Source organism: Cyprinus carpio, chromosome A25, assembly GCF_018340385.1.
Source record: "Cyprinus carpio isolate SPL01 chromosome A25, ASM1834038v1, whole genome shotgun sequence".
NCBI classification, from domain to species: Eukaryota; Metazoa; Chordata; class Actinopteri; order Cypriniformes; family Cyprinidae; genus Cyprinus; species Cyprinus carpio.
In genome coordinates this window covers 13,403,004-13,421,025 of record NC_056596.1, presented here as the reverse complement: position 1 = coordinate 13,421,025, position 18,022 = coordinate 13,403,004, and the positions used below count along the sequence as shown (strand labels likewise).

The following is an 18,022-nucleotide window of genomic DNA, read 5'->3' as shown; positions in this document are numbered from 1 at the left end:
TTGTCTGTGTTCAGAGGCTGGGTTGATTTAAGGCTCGGAGGAGAAGCAGGTACCTCTGAATCACTAAACTGGAGCCACTGAATGGATGTTCTCATTCATTTTCTGTTACACACAATTAGCGTCCAAAATTCTTGATAGGCCAGTGGTGGGTAAATTAAATAGAGAAAAATTACCAATTATAATTTTTTTTATTACTGGCCCTCAAACTGTATGAACTGTACTTGTATGAAATTAAGACAATAATACACACACCTGGACGGATGTAGGGAGGTTTGTAAGATACAGTCGACAAAATGGAACACAAACAAACAAACAAACAAACAAACAAACAGGTAAAGTCCCACCCACTATTGTGCAGTATTATGCAAATGTTGATTAATAATCTTATTTTAAATAATATTATAAAATATTTATTCATATTATTATTATTATTATTATTATTTTTTATTATTTATTCAAAATTTATAAGACATGACTTTCTATTTTTCATAATAATAATAATAATAATAATAATGATATATTAATTTCAAATGTTTGGCATTGGTAACATTTTTTTTAAACGTTTAAAAGACTTTTGCTTACCAAAGATTAATTTATTTGATCAAAAATGCAGTAAAAACAGTAATATTGTGAAATATTATTACAATTTAAAATAAAAGTTTTCTATTTAATGTATATTAAAATGTAATTTATTCCTGTGATTCAAGCTGAATTTTCAGCATCATTACTCCAGTCTTCAGTGTCACATGATCCTTCAGAAATCATTCTAATATGCTGATATGTGTCCCAGGAAACATTTCTTCTTATTATCAAAGGCGGAAACAGTTTTGCTTCTCAATATTTTTGTGGAAACTATGATAAACTGTTTTGCAGGATTTTTTTTTTGATGAATATAAAGTTCAAAAGAACTAATAGAAATACATTGTAGCAATGTAAAAGTCTTTATAGATAGATATATAGATAGATTCAATATAGACATTGTAGTGGTGTGTGGATGAATGTGTGACATCATTTCCCTTGTGAGACTGGGCTGGTTGTTTACTCTCATTAAAGAGGCAGAGACAGGACAGGTCTGGGTACCTGGAGGAGGTCTGGGCTCTCTGGTGTTGGCGCGGCACTCGTTGTCAGATCCAGCGGGTCCCAGGCCGTCTATTTCCTGGAAGCTGCTGCTCTGTTTGCCCCACACATGGTGGATCTGCATGGCGGCCTCACGCTCAGCGGCCAGATCCAAATCCTGCTGCGCCAGGTGAGCCCTCAGCTGCCTGATCTCAAACTGCAGAAGACAAGAAGACTTTCAAATTTGTCAACAGTTTTGCCAATGCATAACACATTTTTAAGAAAAAAATAAAAATTGGAATATCTAAATAAATAAACAATAAATTTTTGATTACGTCAATATTTTAAAATAATTTATTTAGGTAATTTAATTTGCTGTCATTATGAGCTGTTACATATAATATAAAAGAATGTTTTGTCAAGAAGCCCCACTAAATTGAAAGTCTTAACAGATTATATTCATATGAAAATATTGACTAATATCAGCTTGTTTTCAATGAAAACAAGGAGATCGAACCTTTTATTCAAAGGCAAAAATGAGCTTATTTGATTAGTGATCTACAAATAGTGTAGAATCTTTTATTTATTGTGTTTCTAATCTTTTATTTTGTTGTTTTTGTTTGTTTAAATTATATTAAGAACTCCAGATTATTTTGTAATTTATAATTTAATTTAATTTCATTATTTTGGAAAAACCCACCTACTAAGATTGTAGCTCTTAAATTATAAATTATAATTATAGCTATTATTCTAATTATAATTTTGATTAAAGTTATAGCCGTTTAGGTTATCAGACAATTATTACTGGCAGTATTACACATCATTATTTATAATTTATATCATAAACATGCTGAAATGGATCTCCTTGCTACATTGTAACTCCAATATGCTTTATTTGTTGAATCAATGTCCACACACTCGACATAATCAATGAGCTCTACTGTTCTCAGGGTCTCAGATCAGTTCCAAACAGGCATTTCAAGACATTTCTATCACAGTCTTATCGGTCTTCTTCCCCAAGGAGAAGAACAACAGAAACACATCTGGGTAAATTGTGTATTTCAGTGGCGTGCATTGATCCCTGTCTGTGTTATCTGTCTGGAGGGCCAAGACAGGCTGGACGGGTCACGTGACTGTTTTATGTAATACGCAGGGCTGGATTGCAGCTTGAAACGTGAGCTTGCATCATCCGCCGTGACCCGATCAGAAATGAAGCATGAGCTTGGTGCGGTTAAAAATATGGGGGATATTCAGGATGCACTGTGCTGTTGAGACACCATTACATACATCAGAGTCTGTGGACATCAGTAGCCTGTAATTCTGGATCATAAACCCCCCAAATAAACAGACGTGTTTTAAAATTATTTTTTCAGGTGACTCTAAAATGGCTAAATAAACTGATACAATCTGATCAATAAAAAATATAGGTGATTACAGGCGCTGTGTTACTGAGCAGATGAATTAAAGTGAAACTTTATTGTGTGTTAGAGTGCTGCCCTCTGCTGGACAAATACACAGAGCAACATGATCATGCAATTATGGAAAAACATTTGGAGAGGGGAGAAAATGATAAATAAAGTTAAACCAATTATTCACACAAAAATGAAACCTGGCTGCAAATTTACCCTCAGGGTATCCAAAATGTAAATGAGTTTGTTTCTTCATCAGAACAGATTTAAAGAAATGTAGCATTACATCACTTGCTCCCCAATGGATCCTCTGCAGTGAATGGGTGCCGTCAGACTGAGAGTCCACTTTACTACGTCTTGTAAAGTGAAAAGTTGCGTGTTTGTAAGAAACAAATTCAACTGCTTTCATTAAAACAGTTTTAATCCGAACCACAGCAAACCAGTCAAAATATGAGTCTGGTATCCATAATAATGCTTCCTCCAGTTAAAACCTCCATATCCTGTTGTCCTCTCACATTAAAATCCACCAACATATTTTCCCATGGAAACGGAGCTTGATTTGTGCATATTTCTCTCCTGATTCAGACGGGACAACCTTTTCACAGAAGAACGCAATATTAAGGATAGAGGACACATTTGCAATTAATAACGTCTTAATGAAGGATTTGTTACTTGCAAACATGCAGCTGTTCACTTCACAAGACATTAACCGATGGACTGGAGTGCTGTGGATTACTTGTGGATTATTGTGATGTTTTTATCAGCTGTTTTGACTCTCGTTCTGACGGCACCCATTCACTGCAGAGGATCCACTGATGAGCAAGTGATGTAATGGTAGATTTCTCTAAATGTCATGAAGAAACAAACTCATCTTTATCTCGGATGGACTGAGGGTGAATACTTTTTTATTTTTGGGGGAACTATTCTTTAAAGCAAAACTTACACTCTTGAGTATACTTCTATTACAAAGCTGCTGTCAAGGTTAGTGTCACTAGGTACTTTTTGTGTTATTTTGGTGATGTAAATGTCCGAGAGGAGTGAAGGGATAGTTCATCACTCACGGCCTGTTCCTGACAGATCTGTGTGAGTCTCTCCAGCTGTTCCTCCCTCACAGCTTTGGTCTTCTCATACTGCTGGATCTCCAGCTCCATCTCCACCTTCACTTGTAGCACATACGCTACAGAAGAGAAACAAAACACCAGAGTAAAGTTTTTTTTTTTTTTTTTTTTTTTTGGTTGATCAAATACTCACATCCTTTTTGAGCAAAGTTTGGGGTTGGCAAGTTTTTTTTTATGTTTTTGAAAGAGGTCTCTCATGCTCACCAAAGCAGCATTTACTTGATATAAATAAAATAAAATCAGTAATATTACAGTTAAATAATATTAGAATTTAAAATAAAAGTTTTCTATTTAATGTATATTAAAATGTAATTTATTCCTGAAATGTAAAGCTGAATTTTCAGCATCATTACTCCAGTCTTCAGTGTCACATGATCCTTCAGAAATCATTCTAATATGCTGATTCACTACTCAAGAAACATTTCTTATTATTATCAATGTTGAAAACAGTTGTGCTGTTTAATATTTTTCACATTTTCCCCCTCGATATTCTGTTATGAAGAGAAAAATCAAAAGATCGGCATTCTTTAGATTTTTTTAATCCATCTTTAATTTCACAATTTAAAACATCATTGCTAAATATAGTATTAATTACTTTCTTTCAAAATAAATTATTAGCTTATAATCAGTCATTTCTGAATCTGTAGTTTTGTATCTGGTTGAATTATATAAAATAATAATAATTATTAATGTATAAACAAATAACGGAATATCTTAATAGAATATTTCTAAAATATTTACATTCAAATAATATTATACAATTATTTGAACAGACTATGTTTATTTGAATAGACCACACTTATTTAAACAGAATACATTTCAATAAAAAATACTGTACAACAGCTGATCAAATGTTAACAGGTTTAACACACAATGGGCAGCTTTTTTTGTTTTCTGCAAACATACAATGCCGCCAAATGAGCTGATGTTTGCCTCATATTCCATGAACTGACATGAGCGTCGTCTGACGTTGATTTCTCTGGCTGGGCTGGGATTGTGCTGAGAGGGCCAAAGGCTCTGCCGCCTGCTGTTGGCTCTTAATAAAGCCATATCCACATGACCCCTCTTATCATCCACTCGCTCTCCATATCAATTAGACTCTTCTCACACTGGTACCATCTGCTGACAGAACTCCCAGCATGCTTTGCTGCGTTGCAATGTGTTACTCATTACATTTCGGTTTCAGGATTATTATATATTCTATATATTATATATAGTGGGATTTAATATGCACAATCTCTCTAAAACTGTCTACTATTTTATAGCTCAGTAGACTTAATTGAGTTCCTAAAATTCCTTAGGAATACTAAAGATATGAAAAAAAAAATTTAAAATAAAGAAATAAAAATCGCTAACTACTATAATATAAAATATACAATTAAAAAATTACAATAAAATAAAAAAAAATATATAAAGCATATCTCAGCAACTAATCCTCAGTAAATCTAACCGTGCGCTGGTGTCTTTTCTAAAGATCAGCACAGCGTGCTGCTTTTACGTCCTGCTGCGTACATCATGGTCCAACCACAGGGCGGCGTAAAACTGGAACAGACTCGCCGTGAGACTTGAGCTCATGAATGTTAATCGGTCAGCATGTCTGTCAAATATCAGCTTTCGTTCAGATTATAGAACTTCAGCATTCTACTGTAGTATTAAACACTGTGTAAAGTGTAACGACCGTATTTAGCTGTCTTTGCTTTTTGCGCTCACTGTGCACTTTCTCAAATTTAAATCTCGAGGCATTTGTACAAACACACACATGAAGACATACGCAAATCTCACAGCTTGCACATCATAAACCACGAAGCATAAGGAAAAGAAAAGATATATGTGCAAACAAACATGCAGAATACACAAAAACACAGGCACAAAGCAATACATAAGTACGTTTTAATAGAAAAGGCACAGAAGGCATGCAAGCACTTTAGATTCATATAGAGTATAGACAAAATAGATATAAAATTTATAATTAAATTATTATTATTTTAAATTTTAATTATAAAAAATTAGAAAACTATTTAGTGCAATTAAAATTTGACTAAATAGTTAAAGCTTTAAGGTAAAGTAGTTTAGTACTGTACCTTTAAAATTTCTGCATGTGTTTTTTTGCTTTTATTTTTATATTTTCAGTTTTAATTTTAGCAATTGTTGTCTTTTTTGGTCAAGCTTTATTTTTTCACTCTTTCATTCATTCATTATTTACTATATTACATTTCTATATAGCTTTCTTTTTATTTCAGCTTTAGTAATTCTAGTACTTTAGTAGTGAGTTGCAAAATCAGCATTTCTAATTTTAATTGTTTTATATTTTACTTCAGCTTTATGTCAATGACCAAAAACTATTTTTAATAGATTTATCAACAACAGCACTGCTTGTATTGATATATTGTTTTTATCATGACTTTTATATCAAACTCAGGGCTGTTTCTGGATCTCAGCACTGGTAGAGCTGTTTGTTGTCATCACCAGTGTTCATGTGGCTGACGGTGCGGTACTCAACAGCTCAATGATGTTTAGTGAGAATGAGGGTGACCTGCCCCAGCCATCGACCATGAATACACTAGCATAAACAGAAACCATGCTGAGACATTATGGACATTATGCTCCTCTCAGCACAGACAAAAGACTCTGAATCAATCTGAATTTTAATGAGACCAATGCTGGCAGTAGAAGTGTGTGTGAGACGTCTATCATAACTCCCACTCATTGAGCCGGACAGCACAACAGCTAGTAAAATGAATCAGCTGAATTAGCACTGTCTTTAAAAAGTGTTTTAAAGGTCAAATGTATTTACAATCAGTAAATAAATAAATATTTCTTACAACATTATTTATTTATTTATTTTTAAAGACTTCATAGTGATTGTGAGGGAAAGTGTGTGACCGGTGTGTTGTCATGCGTAAAGCAGCTTACCGTCAATGATTCTCTTGACTCTCCAGATGCGGAGGGTGATGATGAGGCTGATGGCGTCCCAGGGGCTGCTGGGGCCGTTAGCCACCGTTGAGGCCACCATTGGGGCCAGAGAGAGTACGATCACAGCACCGTCAAATACCTGAATAAAACAACATCAACAACAAAACACGATCATATGCCTTTCATCTAGTCACATGTAAAAGTGTACATTACTTTGGGGTGATGCATACCATGTAATGCTCAACTGTAGACACTTCATAACATACCAAACTAACTATAATTTATTAAATACATCTGCAAGAAATTTAAAATGTACAGTATGTATTATTTAATAAATTATGGAAGCCAGATTCCTCCTTTAAAAAAAACAAACAAACAAACAAACAAAAAAAAACCCAGCAGGTAATAGTGATTTTTCTCATACTTTTCTTTTATACCAATAACTTTTTCTTGCGATTCTGAATTTTTATCTCACAATTCTGACTTTTCTGTCACAATTCTTAAGTTAATATCTCACAGTTCTCAGAATTGCGAGATACAAAAAGTCAGAATTGTGAGATAAAAAGTTACCTTTATTAAATTACCTTCATTTTTTATTCTGTGACTCATAATTCAGAAAAAAGAAACACAGAACCACAATTCTGTTTATATCTCCCATTTTCTCAGAATCGCAAGAAACAAAGTCCAAATTGTGAAATAAAAAGTAGCATTACCCATTCCCTACCTTTATTTATTTAATTTATAATTTTTTTTAACTGACATGAATAAATATTTTCTATATATAAACAATATTTATTATAAATGATAAATATATTGTTCTATTTCTATTACACAAAATTCATATGTTTGAGTGTGTGTGCACCTTAAAGTGTTTTCAAAAAACATTATAATATATATTATAATAAACCCATCTCCAAAATACACACACTTGCATTTGTGGTTGACGGGGACTCTCCATAGGTGTAATGGTTTTTATACTGTACAAACTGTATTTTCTATCACCCTACACCAACCCTACACCTAAACCTACGCCTTACAGAAAACTGTTTTAAGCCTTTTGTTTTATGGGACAAAGGAAGTGTCCTCATAAACCATGTTTACGTTGTAGTACCCATGTCATTATACACATTTGTGTACTCATAAATCATATATACCAGTACACACACACACACACACACACATATATATACATAATATAATCTTTTCAGATATTACACTGAACAAAATGATAAATGCAACACTTTTGTTTTTTGACCCCATTTTTCATGAGCTGAACTCAAAGATCTAAGACTTTTTCTATGTACACAGAAGGCCTATTTCTCTGTGATAAAACTGCACATTTTAGAGTGGCCTTTTATTGTGGCCAGCCTAAGGCACACCTGTGCAATAATCATGCTGTCTAATCTGCATCTTGTTATGCCACACCTGTGAGGTGGATGGATTATCTCGGCAAAGGAGAAGTGCTCACTAACACAGATTTAGACAGATTTGTGAACAGTATTTGAGAGAAATAGGCCTTCTGTGTACATAGAAAAAGTCTTAGATCTTTGAGTTCAGCTCATGAAAAATGGGGGCAAAAACAAAAGTGTTGCGCTTATAATTTTGTTCATTGTATTTGTTATACAAAAGATGAATTTTTCAATAAGAGAGTGTGTGCGCGCATCTTAAAATAATCAGTAAATGCTCTCTAAAAACATTCATATCAGGCAGATACGACAAAAAAAAATGCAATATTTATTATGCAAATGAGTGGGCAGGGTCAATAAAACTGAACATCCAATCACAGTGCAGTCAGAAATGGATCCTCTCCTGCTCCGGCTACAATGTGACATTGAGAGTGTTTCACTGCGCCAGAGAGACTCATCCATCATTAAGTTTCAAGGGCTCATCTCTTCACTGTTTTCCCTCCTCTACTAATGGGACCCCGGGGATCTTACCTCAACTTTGTTCTCTATATAATCCCAAATCCCGAGCACCACAATCCTAAAGACAGTCTGGGAGAAGAAGAGAGAGACAAGGAAGAGAGAGCATATAAGTGGGAAAAAACCCATACAAAGAAAGAAAGAAATAGAAAAGAAGCAGATTAATGAAAATCACTGATCAGATTTCACATTGCACTCTAAGAAATCATCCACAAGAAAACAACAGAGCGTGTTTAATGAAAGGCAAGAGAGAAGCCTTGGGCAAAAAAAACAGTTAAACATTACTTTTCCAGCAACCCACGAACAGCAAACGTAAATAATGAGCTTGCAGGGAAAATGTGTATGTAGGGTAATTCGAAATCTAAGTGATATCGAGATGTGGCGGCAACAAAATTCACCTCCATTTGGTGGAGAAATAACCTCTGCAAAACCCATTTCCAAGCCGAATCATTTCTTCTTTCATCTCGTCTCAGAACGCAGCTCATTAGTTATCAGTGACCTGCAATATGTATTCATAAACTCGCAAGCGGGCGAGATCTCATCAAAACACTCGAAGGGTACACTGTTTTAGTGACTGCTGACTCAGGTGGCACACGCTAGACTTTTTATCGCCTTCTATCCCTACTTCACTCTCTTTTCCTCTCTAAAACATGTGACGCTGAAACTTTCAGGCCTTCCCGTCTCTTGAGCCTTTATCGATGAGCAAAATGCAAGTTGAAGGAAATAAATGCAAGTCTGCTTTAAAAGAGCCAGAGACAAATGCAACTGGATCTGAAGAAATGGCAATCAATAGAAGTCAGCACGTATCAGGACACACACACACTTTTAAAGTACAGTAAGAGCACTGCTTTTTCTTGGGTTCAATAAAGCATAAACATTCAGACCTTACATCAAATACTTCCAAACATCCCATCGTGGCAGCATTAATTTGAAACATGCTATATCGATAGTTGTAAAAGAGGCTATTTCTAGTAAGCCTTGTGACCTGTGACTTTTAAAGAGGTCATATGATGTGATTTCAGTTTTTCCTTTCTCTTTGGAGTGTTACAAACTCTTGGTGCATAAAGAAGATCTGTAAAGTTGCAAAGACTAAAGTCTCAAATCCAAAGAGATATTCTTTATAAAAGTTAAGAGTCAACCACACCCCCCTAAAACGGCTCGTTCAAACACGCCCCCACATGTCTATGTATGTCCCAATGTGGGAAGATTCGCATAACGCCACCCAAATGTTCATGCAAAGAAAGAAGGCGTAACTTTTATTCTCTCTGTTGCCGCCGCTGCCATGTTGTAGAGATGCTGTGTGTTTCATTGTGAAAGCGAAACTGCTTTGTTTGGCCTTCCAAACGAGGACACAACTAGAAATCAGTGGTTAAGTTGTATTTCCAAGATGGCAGCATGTCTTTCTGTCTGTGCGTGACTGAGTGGTTGATGTTTGTTTGTTCATGGGATATTTACCAACTGTTCATTTTGTGAGCTTTCGTAAAATATAACTTTAATGTAGAGTCAGTATTTGTCATACTCGATGGTTGTTTTTATGACACAAATCCGTATAGTTTAAGTTGAGACTGGCATCCTCAGTGAACTGGCTCTGCGCTACTCCTCGCAGTGCATTCTAAAAAAAATGCACGGTATCCATTTAATCCCAGTCTGAACAAGTGGTTACGACCATCAAGCTTGTACGGAAATTTACCTGGAACCGTGGCTTACTTTTTCACCGTTTCTGGAGGATCTGTTTCATGCTGACTGGTCGGTGCCTGGAGCCTGCTTACTTGTTGGATTTCGAGTTCAGACGTGTCACTGAGTTTGATGGGCCTGATCTCTTCACGATGAAGGAAAATGCATTTTTTCCTTGTTCTTACTGCTGGTTTTTGAGATGATGGTTTTCTGCTGGCCTTGATTTGAACTTTTTTCCCTGCAGCATTGCCTCACTCGCCGGGCTTCCTGTTTACGAGTGATGTCACGCAACATCATCGGTCGCTGCGGAGAATCGGATAATCCATATTGGATTTTTTCATCGCTGACCTGGACTTTGTTATCATACCTAGGCCTGTGTTTTTTTTTTCTTTTTTTTTTTGGCTATTCCAGTCCAGTGCTCCCAATACAGTGTGAATCATTTAAAGGCACGTGGACATGTTGCGTATCTGGGCTCACACTACAGATACTGATGTAATCGTCTTGTCTGAAACCTGGTTAAGTAAATCGGTTTCAGATAAAGAAATCAATATAAGTGGTTATAATGTTTTTAGGACTGACCGCCCTAACAGAGGTGGGGGTGTAGCAATCGACATCAAAAAACGATTATCAAGTTAATGTATTGCTATCAATATCATTAGTTAAACAGTTTGAATTTTTGCCTTGGAGTTTCTAAATCACTTTGCATAACGGTCAGTGGTTGTTATAGGACACCTTCAGCTGTTAGCGGTGCTCTGCCCTCCTTAATGCAACTCTTTTCTGATTTTAACTCTAAGAAATTAGTAGCCTTCGGAGACCTAAATTGAAACTGGTTACAACCAGTATCTGATGATTTCAGAGCTTACTGTGATTCATTAAATCTCTTTCAGATTGTTGACAGTCCCACACGGCTAAACTTTAAAAAAAAAAAAGCGGAAAAATCATCGCTAATAGATGTGATTCTAAATAACGTTCCTCATAAGTACTCAACTGCTTCCATATTTGCAAACGACATCAGTGACCACTGTCTCGTAGCAACAGTTACAAAAACTAAAATACCAAAAATCAAACCATGCATTGTAGTCAAGCGTAATATGAAGCACTTCTCAGAACCAGAATTCCTTCACAATTTATCTAATTATGACTGGGAAAAAATTAAGACTAGTGCAGATGTTGATAGTGCCTGGAACCTCTTTCATGAGGGGTTTACCAATATAATTAACAGGTATGCTCCACTAAAGAAATACAGAGTTAAAGGCCGAAACAATGCTTGGTTTTCTCCTGATTTAGCAAATATCCTCCATGAGCTCAACATGGCATGGGCAAAAGTCAGAAAATCAAATCAGAACTCCGACTGGCTGGTTTTCAGGCAACTGCGTAATGCATGTACTCTAAAAATTAGAAAAGCCAAAGCTGATCATTTTCTTTCTCAGACCACTCATAACCTGAATAATCCATCTAAATTTTAGAAAACTATCAAATCATTATCAGAAAACATTAGAGGCCAGGAGTTTCCTTCAAGCATTATGATAGACTCTCAAAAACTTACGGATAAGACCAAAATACTTGACTGTTTCAATGAACATTTCATAGCCTCAGGATTTTTATTTGAGTCACTCAATACCCAACATGAGTGTTCCTCTACAGTGGAGACTGTTGGTTTGGATCCTTCTTGTCAGTCTTTTAGTTTCAGTCCTATTACATTTTCAGACATAAATAAAGCCCTTAAGCATTTGGACACGACAAAATCTGCAGGCCCGGATAAACTGGATACCTACTTTTTAAAGCTAGCAGCAAATTTTATTGCTGTGCCTTTAACTAATATTTTTAATCTGTGCTTGAACACAAATGTCATTCCTTCCATCTAAGAAATCAGCCTTTGTGGTTGCCCTATTAAAAGGTGGTGACCCTTTTATTTTAAATAACTACAGACCGATCTCTAAATTGTCTGTTCTGGTCAAGGTTTTAGAGTCCCTTGTCAGTGATCAATTAAAGGATTTTTTAAAACAATAAAAATGTTTTATCCGATTTCCAATCTGGTTTTAGAAAAAGGCATAGTACAACATCTGCAAACTCTTAAGGTTTTAAATGATTTTATTGAATCTATAGATAACAAGCAGCATTGCCCAGCCCTTTTTATTGACCAAAGGCATTTGATACAGTGGATTACACAGTGCTTAAGCACAGACTGTGTAGGGCTGGACTTTCTGAACAAACTGTCAGCTGGTTTGATAATTATCTTACAGACAGAACTGAGTTTGTACAGGTGGAGGGCAACACATCTCGCTATCTCAAAATAACAAAAGGCGTGCCTCAGGGGTCAGTTTTGGGGCCACTGCTTTTTAGCCTCTATATAAATAATATTGACAGTAACGTGTCTAAAGGAAAATTTAATTTTTATGCAGATGACACTGTACTGTATTGCTCAGCACCCACTGCAGACCAGGCTCTCTCTCTATTACAATTTGATTTTAACATGCTTCAACAGAATCTTTATGATTTAAAATTTGTTTTAAATGCTGAAAAAAACAAAAGTCATGATTTTTTAAAAAATCTGCCTTCAATCCTCACTTCCCAGGGTACAAAGATTGAATGTGTTTCTAAATACAGATATCTTGGTATTTTAATAGAGGTGAATGAATCTCTTTCTTTTAGCTTTCATATTCAGCAGCTAGCAAAAAGATTAAAACTGGCATTGGCATTCGGCCAATCACAACGCACTGGATAGCTGGCCATTTGGAGCACACCTTGCTTTTCAGAACGATGAGCTTTGTAAAAATCAACGCGTTTCAGAAGGTGGGGCATAGAGGAGAAACAATAATGTACAGTATGTGGAAAATAATGTGTTTTTTGAACCTTAAACCACATAAACACATTTTATTACACCAAATACACAAAATAATGTTCTTTTTAGCAGCATCATATGACCCCTTTAAACGTACACTTTTAATGCTGACACGTTGCTTTTTATAGCTTTGCTATGTTTCATTTGAATATTAACAATCGTCCCAGATGTTTCTCAAATTCCTTGATATGTTTTACATAAAGTTAATGTGTAAAGTATAGGTAAGATAATTTCGTTTTGGAAGAATTTGATAAGAAATGTTTAATGAGAAATGTATTTTGGCAAATTTGAGCACATTATGAGACATTATTACGAGACATTATTAGGGTGTTTTTTCCAGAAGAAAAGCAGGATCCCACACAGATGTACACTCACCTCAGTGAAGAACACGGACAGGATGACCAGGCTGATCCAGTGGATGATACAGGCAAACTGGAATGCATTATTAACTGTGGATACAATTCAAAGAGATTTTGCTCTCACTAAATTTAGAAAAAACAGATTATAATACAGTCAAATGTAATGAGCTACAGATTCTCAAAATACACACTACTCAAAAGTTTGGGGTCAAGATTTTTTTGTCTGAAGTAATTGATACTTTTATTTAGTGATGACACATTAAATCAACCAAGTGTGACAGTAAAGGCTTTCAAACTGTTACAAAAGATTTCTATTTCAAATCAGTGCTGTTCTTTTGAACTTTCTATTCATCAAAGAATCCTGAATAATACAAATGTATCACTGTTTCCACAGTAATGTTAAGACATTGACAATGATAAAAAATTTCTTAAGCAGGAAATCAGCATATTAGAATGATTTCCGAAGGATCATGTGACACTGAAGACTATAGTAGTATTAATGATGCTGAAAATTCAGCTTTACATCACAGGAATACATTTTATTTTGAAAATATATAGAAATAAAAACATAATATAAAATAGTATTATATAATATGAATATAAAACAGTTATTTTAAAATGTAATAATATTTTACAATATTACTGATTTTACTGTATTTTTGATTAAACATATGTAGCCTTGGTGAGCAGAAGAGGCTTCTAAGAGAACTTCCAGAATCAAAATGCATTTAGTGTTAAGAAGTTCAATTAATTTTAGCAAACTGGTACATTTGGATGATTCCTTTCAATGAATAAATTCAAAACATTTTACTTCATTTCGCTATAAACTGTTTCAGAATCCCTGCGTGCCATTTTTGTGAAATTGAGTATAAAAGTTTGAACATAAACATTGGATTGGATGGTAAAAATAATGAAGCATATTACATGACATATATATAAAATAACTCCATAACATAACATATAATCTATTAAAACTGAGATTTAATTTTGACTGTTGTCAAGGCCAGGTAATACTATGTTTTTGATTTTACTCTAATTGATAAATTGATTTACAAGCACTCTGTGAATCAGCTAAAACGAATCATTAAACTGGTTCATACTGAGTTCAAACTGGTTCAAATCAGACATCATTACTAATAATTTACATAACTAAAACAAGAATAGAACACATTGAAACAGAACATTTCACAAATTATATATGTTTAAATAACACAAGCATTGCATAAAGAAATGTAAAAATAATTATTGAATTACTCTGAATTACTCCTCCTTACAGGGACTTTTTGAGAGAGAAGCCATATTCCTACATGTGCCGCATCCGTGTCACAGGCCGAGGACAGCGGCTGCTCAATCTCATTATGGCAGCCGCCTGAACTGAAAGCATTAGGCATTTGTGATATGATATTCCACCCATCCGCGTCCTGCATCTGTCTATTTATCCGCTCTATTACAGTGCAAGAGATCTACTGCATTCAGTTATCATCCCCTCTCTCTCTCACTCTCTCCACACGCCGCCAATCTCTCAGCCCATATGTCTTAGTTTGCACTGTTCACTGATCTGTCCATCAGTCCATTCATCTCCCTCAATCCCTCCTTCTATTAATCTCGCCGGCCGGTCGCTGTCCTGCACTCCTCCACTGCTCCCATCCATCTCTCCCCTCTCCATCTGTCTATCAGGACTTTGTAAAGGCCAGAGAAGACAGAGAGATATAGGCTGACTTATGCTTCTGTCATCTCACACATTTCTCTCTTTAGTGTGCACTCATCTGCACACAGAGCCGTGATTTTCCGCCGTAGTTTGAATGAGGATCTCTGGTCAGATTTACATTAGGCTCTTATGAGAAATGAAAATGTCCAGGCAAATAGCAGCAAAGCAAATGTCACTCACAATGTGTTTATTGAGAATAATCTCCACAGAGATTAGATCAACAACTGCAGACGTATAGCTCTGAGAGATAGTGTTTGTATACTGAAGTAATAGAATTTTTAAACTGTGAACATAAATGTATTGTTATGCAAATATAAAATGGATGTGATTTATTTGGTTGGGAAATGAGAAACAGATATATAACTGACTGAATATATTGAAGTTGTTTTTTTTTTTTTTTGCAAATGAAGTCTGAAATCAAAAGATTTTCTGATTCCGGAACAAATCTCTTATAAGTCGGTTCTTTCTAGTGAATCAAAAGCATACTACTATGGTTTGAATCCCAAACAAATGACATTAAGCTCGACCAGTGTAGCCTGATTCCTCAACAAATTACTTTTATGAGCTACTTATTACTAGTGAATCAAAAACCTTCAGTGTAATCAATGTAGTCTAAATCCCAAACTAATGACTTGAATCTTTAATATTTAGGGAATCTTAGGTTGGTTCCTAGGTTGGGAAATGAGAACCAGCTCTTATTCAGAACCACCTGAATAAATGATTTATGCATTTATTTTTTAATATCCTGAAATCAAATGATTTTCTGATTTAAATCTGATTCCAAAATGAGCTGGTGACCAGTGTAGTCCAAATCTGAATCCTTTATACAGTAAGTGGCACTTTCTGATGTGTCAGAGCATGTGTGCTAACAACTAGATCGGCTTCTAAAGGGATCCTGAACCCATTCTAATACTCACATTGTAGGAGTTTAGTATCAATGAGCAGTTCCACAGTCAGTAAGAGCACCACCAAGATGACACAGGCCACCAGGAAACAGTTGAAGCCGGCACTCAGCAAACACACCTGCCACAGCGCTGCTCTCCTCCCGCAGCACGGCTTCAGCCAGTTAGACCTGCAGATAAAACAGAGCCACAGAAATAGAAAGATCGAGAAAAGGCAGAGAAACATTTCTGAACTACTAAACCACAAATGCAAGAAAACTACATTCACACCTATGGCCAACAAGTCTCACTTCACTTCTATTTCTACTTGTAGGTACAAGTTTACTTTTGCTTTTACATACACGTTTACTTGTTAAATTTAAAATAAACTTATGTACAAAGGCAAACTTGTATATGAAGCAATCTTGTATATAAAGGTAAACATTAATGTGCATGCAATTTTGTTTCTGTTTGTATATAAAAGCTTACTTGTCAAGTTTATTTTACCTACATGTTTACTTCTATTTCTATTTCTAAGTACAAGTTTACATTTACATACAAGTGTACTTTGTTTTACATACAAGTATACTTCTATTTGTTCAAAAAAGTTTATTGTACACATTCATGCAAGTTTACTTGTACATACAAGCATCCTTCTGCTTTTACATACATGTTTACTTATACTTGTAAAAGTAAAAATAAACTTATGTACAAAGGCAAGCTTGTATATAAAGGTAAACATAGGTACATACAAGTTTGCTCTGATTTGTACATAAAAGTTTGTCAAGTTACTTTTTACTTGTAAAAGTAAACTTTTATGTCCAAATTGAAGCAAACTTGTATATAAAATAAAACTTAAATGTACATACAAGTTGGCTTCTGTTTGTACATAAAAGTTTACTTGTCAAGTTTACTTTTACATTCAAGTTTACTTCTATTTCTACTTGTAAATACAAGTTTAGTTATACATACATAAATACAAGTGTACTTTTAGTTTTACATAGAAGTTTGCTGGTACTTGTCAAGTTAACTTTTACTTACAAGTTTACTTCTGTTTCTACTTGTAAGTACACACTTACACATACAAGTGTATTTTTAGTTTTGCATATAAATTTGTTTCTATGTGTTCATAAAAGTTTACTTCACATTCATACATGTTTATATTTACATACAAGTTTAGCTACTTCTGTTTCTACTTGCATATACAAGTTTCCTTATACTTTTTCAATCAAGTTAACTTCAACATACAAGTTTATAGTTACATATAATATGTTCTTAAATTATGCTAATAATAACTACAATAACCCTAAACTCATGAAATAAAAAGATCTATTTAATATTATCATGAGACATGTAGGTTTTTACGTGTCTGTCCGTTTGTCCTTTACATATTGCTACTGTATGACTTCAGAAGATTTGGAATACATCACTATGCTTATATATATACAAGTGTACTTTGTATTAAATACAAAGCACTGTAAGTCATACGGACTACATTAATGGCGCCTTCATGGCCTTCATTTTTGGAGCTCATCACTCACAGCCCTCACTCACTTTCATTTTATGGAAAGGAGCTGTCAAAAAAATTCACTTGATTAGTTGCAATTGCTTACAGTTTGCTTACAATTGTTTTTTCAAATTTTGTTAACCTTCCAGTGGACGCTCTTGTGAGTGTGACTTTGATTAATCACATTTTCTCACTATCTCTCTCACTAGCTTTTCCTCGCTCCTCTAAAAGCAGACAAATTGAATTGCCCTGTTCCGAGTATTATTCCCGCCTGCTTTTTCTGTGCTCCTCTAACTTCCTGACACTCATATCATCTACTGCTATTCCACTGCCACAGGCCAATCTCAGATCTGGGGGCATGACCTCAGAGGTGGACTCATCAATTTATCATCAAAAGCAACATCGATGTGCTCTATCCATTCTATAAGAACTAGGAATGTTTGGAATGGCATAATATCATATTGCTCCAACTACTATAGATACTGTGCACTAGGGATGTGCCTAAATCCGAATTCGGTATTCAGAAAGGTAATGACGTTTACTACGGCACCCCTAAAGGGAGTAAATATGTGATATATGAGAAAAATATATTTCAATGCATTCTTTCACAATTATGTTGTTGGGTAATTATCC

At 35.0% G+C, this 18,022-nt stretch overlaps 1 protein-coding gene across 2 annotated transcripts in view; it reads right to left on the bottom strand.

The window, feature by feature from the left end:
* Positions 1-18,022, bottom strand: part of LOC109062529 (transmembrane protein 266-like) — a 54,381-nt gene that overhangs the window by 5,501 nt on the left and 30,858 nt on the right. For both annotated transcript variants that reach the window (XM_042715615.1, XM_042715614.1), the window contains 6 exons: positions 15,919-16,073; positions 13,310-13,383; positions 8,434-8,490; positions 6,497-6,635; positions 3,527-3,642; positions 1,081-1,273 (listed from right to left, as the gene is read on the bottom strand). In XM_042715615.1, coding sequence (XP_042571549.1) covers positions 1,081-1,273; positions 3,527-3,642; positions 6,497-6,635; positions 8,434-8,490; positions 13,310-13,383; positions 15,919-16,073 — 734 coding nt within the window. The remainder of the gene's footprint in view (positions 1-1,080; positions 1,274-3,526; positions 3,643-6,496; positions 6,636-8,433; positions 8,491-13,309; positions 13,384-15,918; positions 16,074-18,022) is intronic.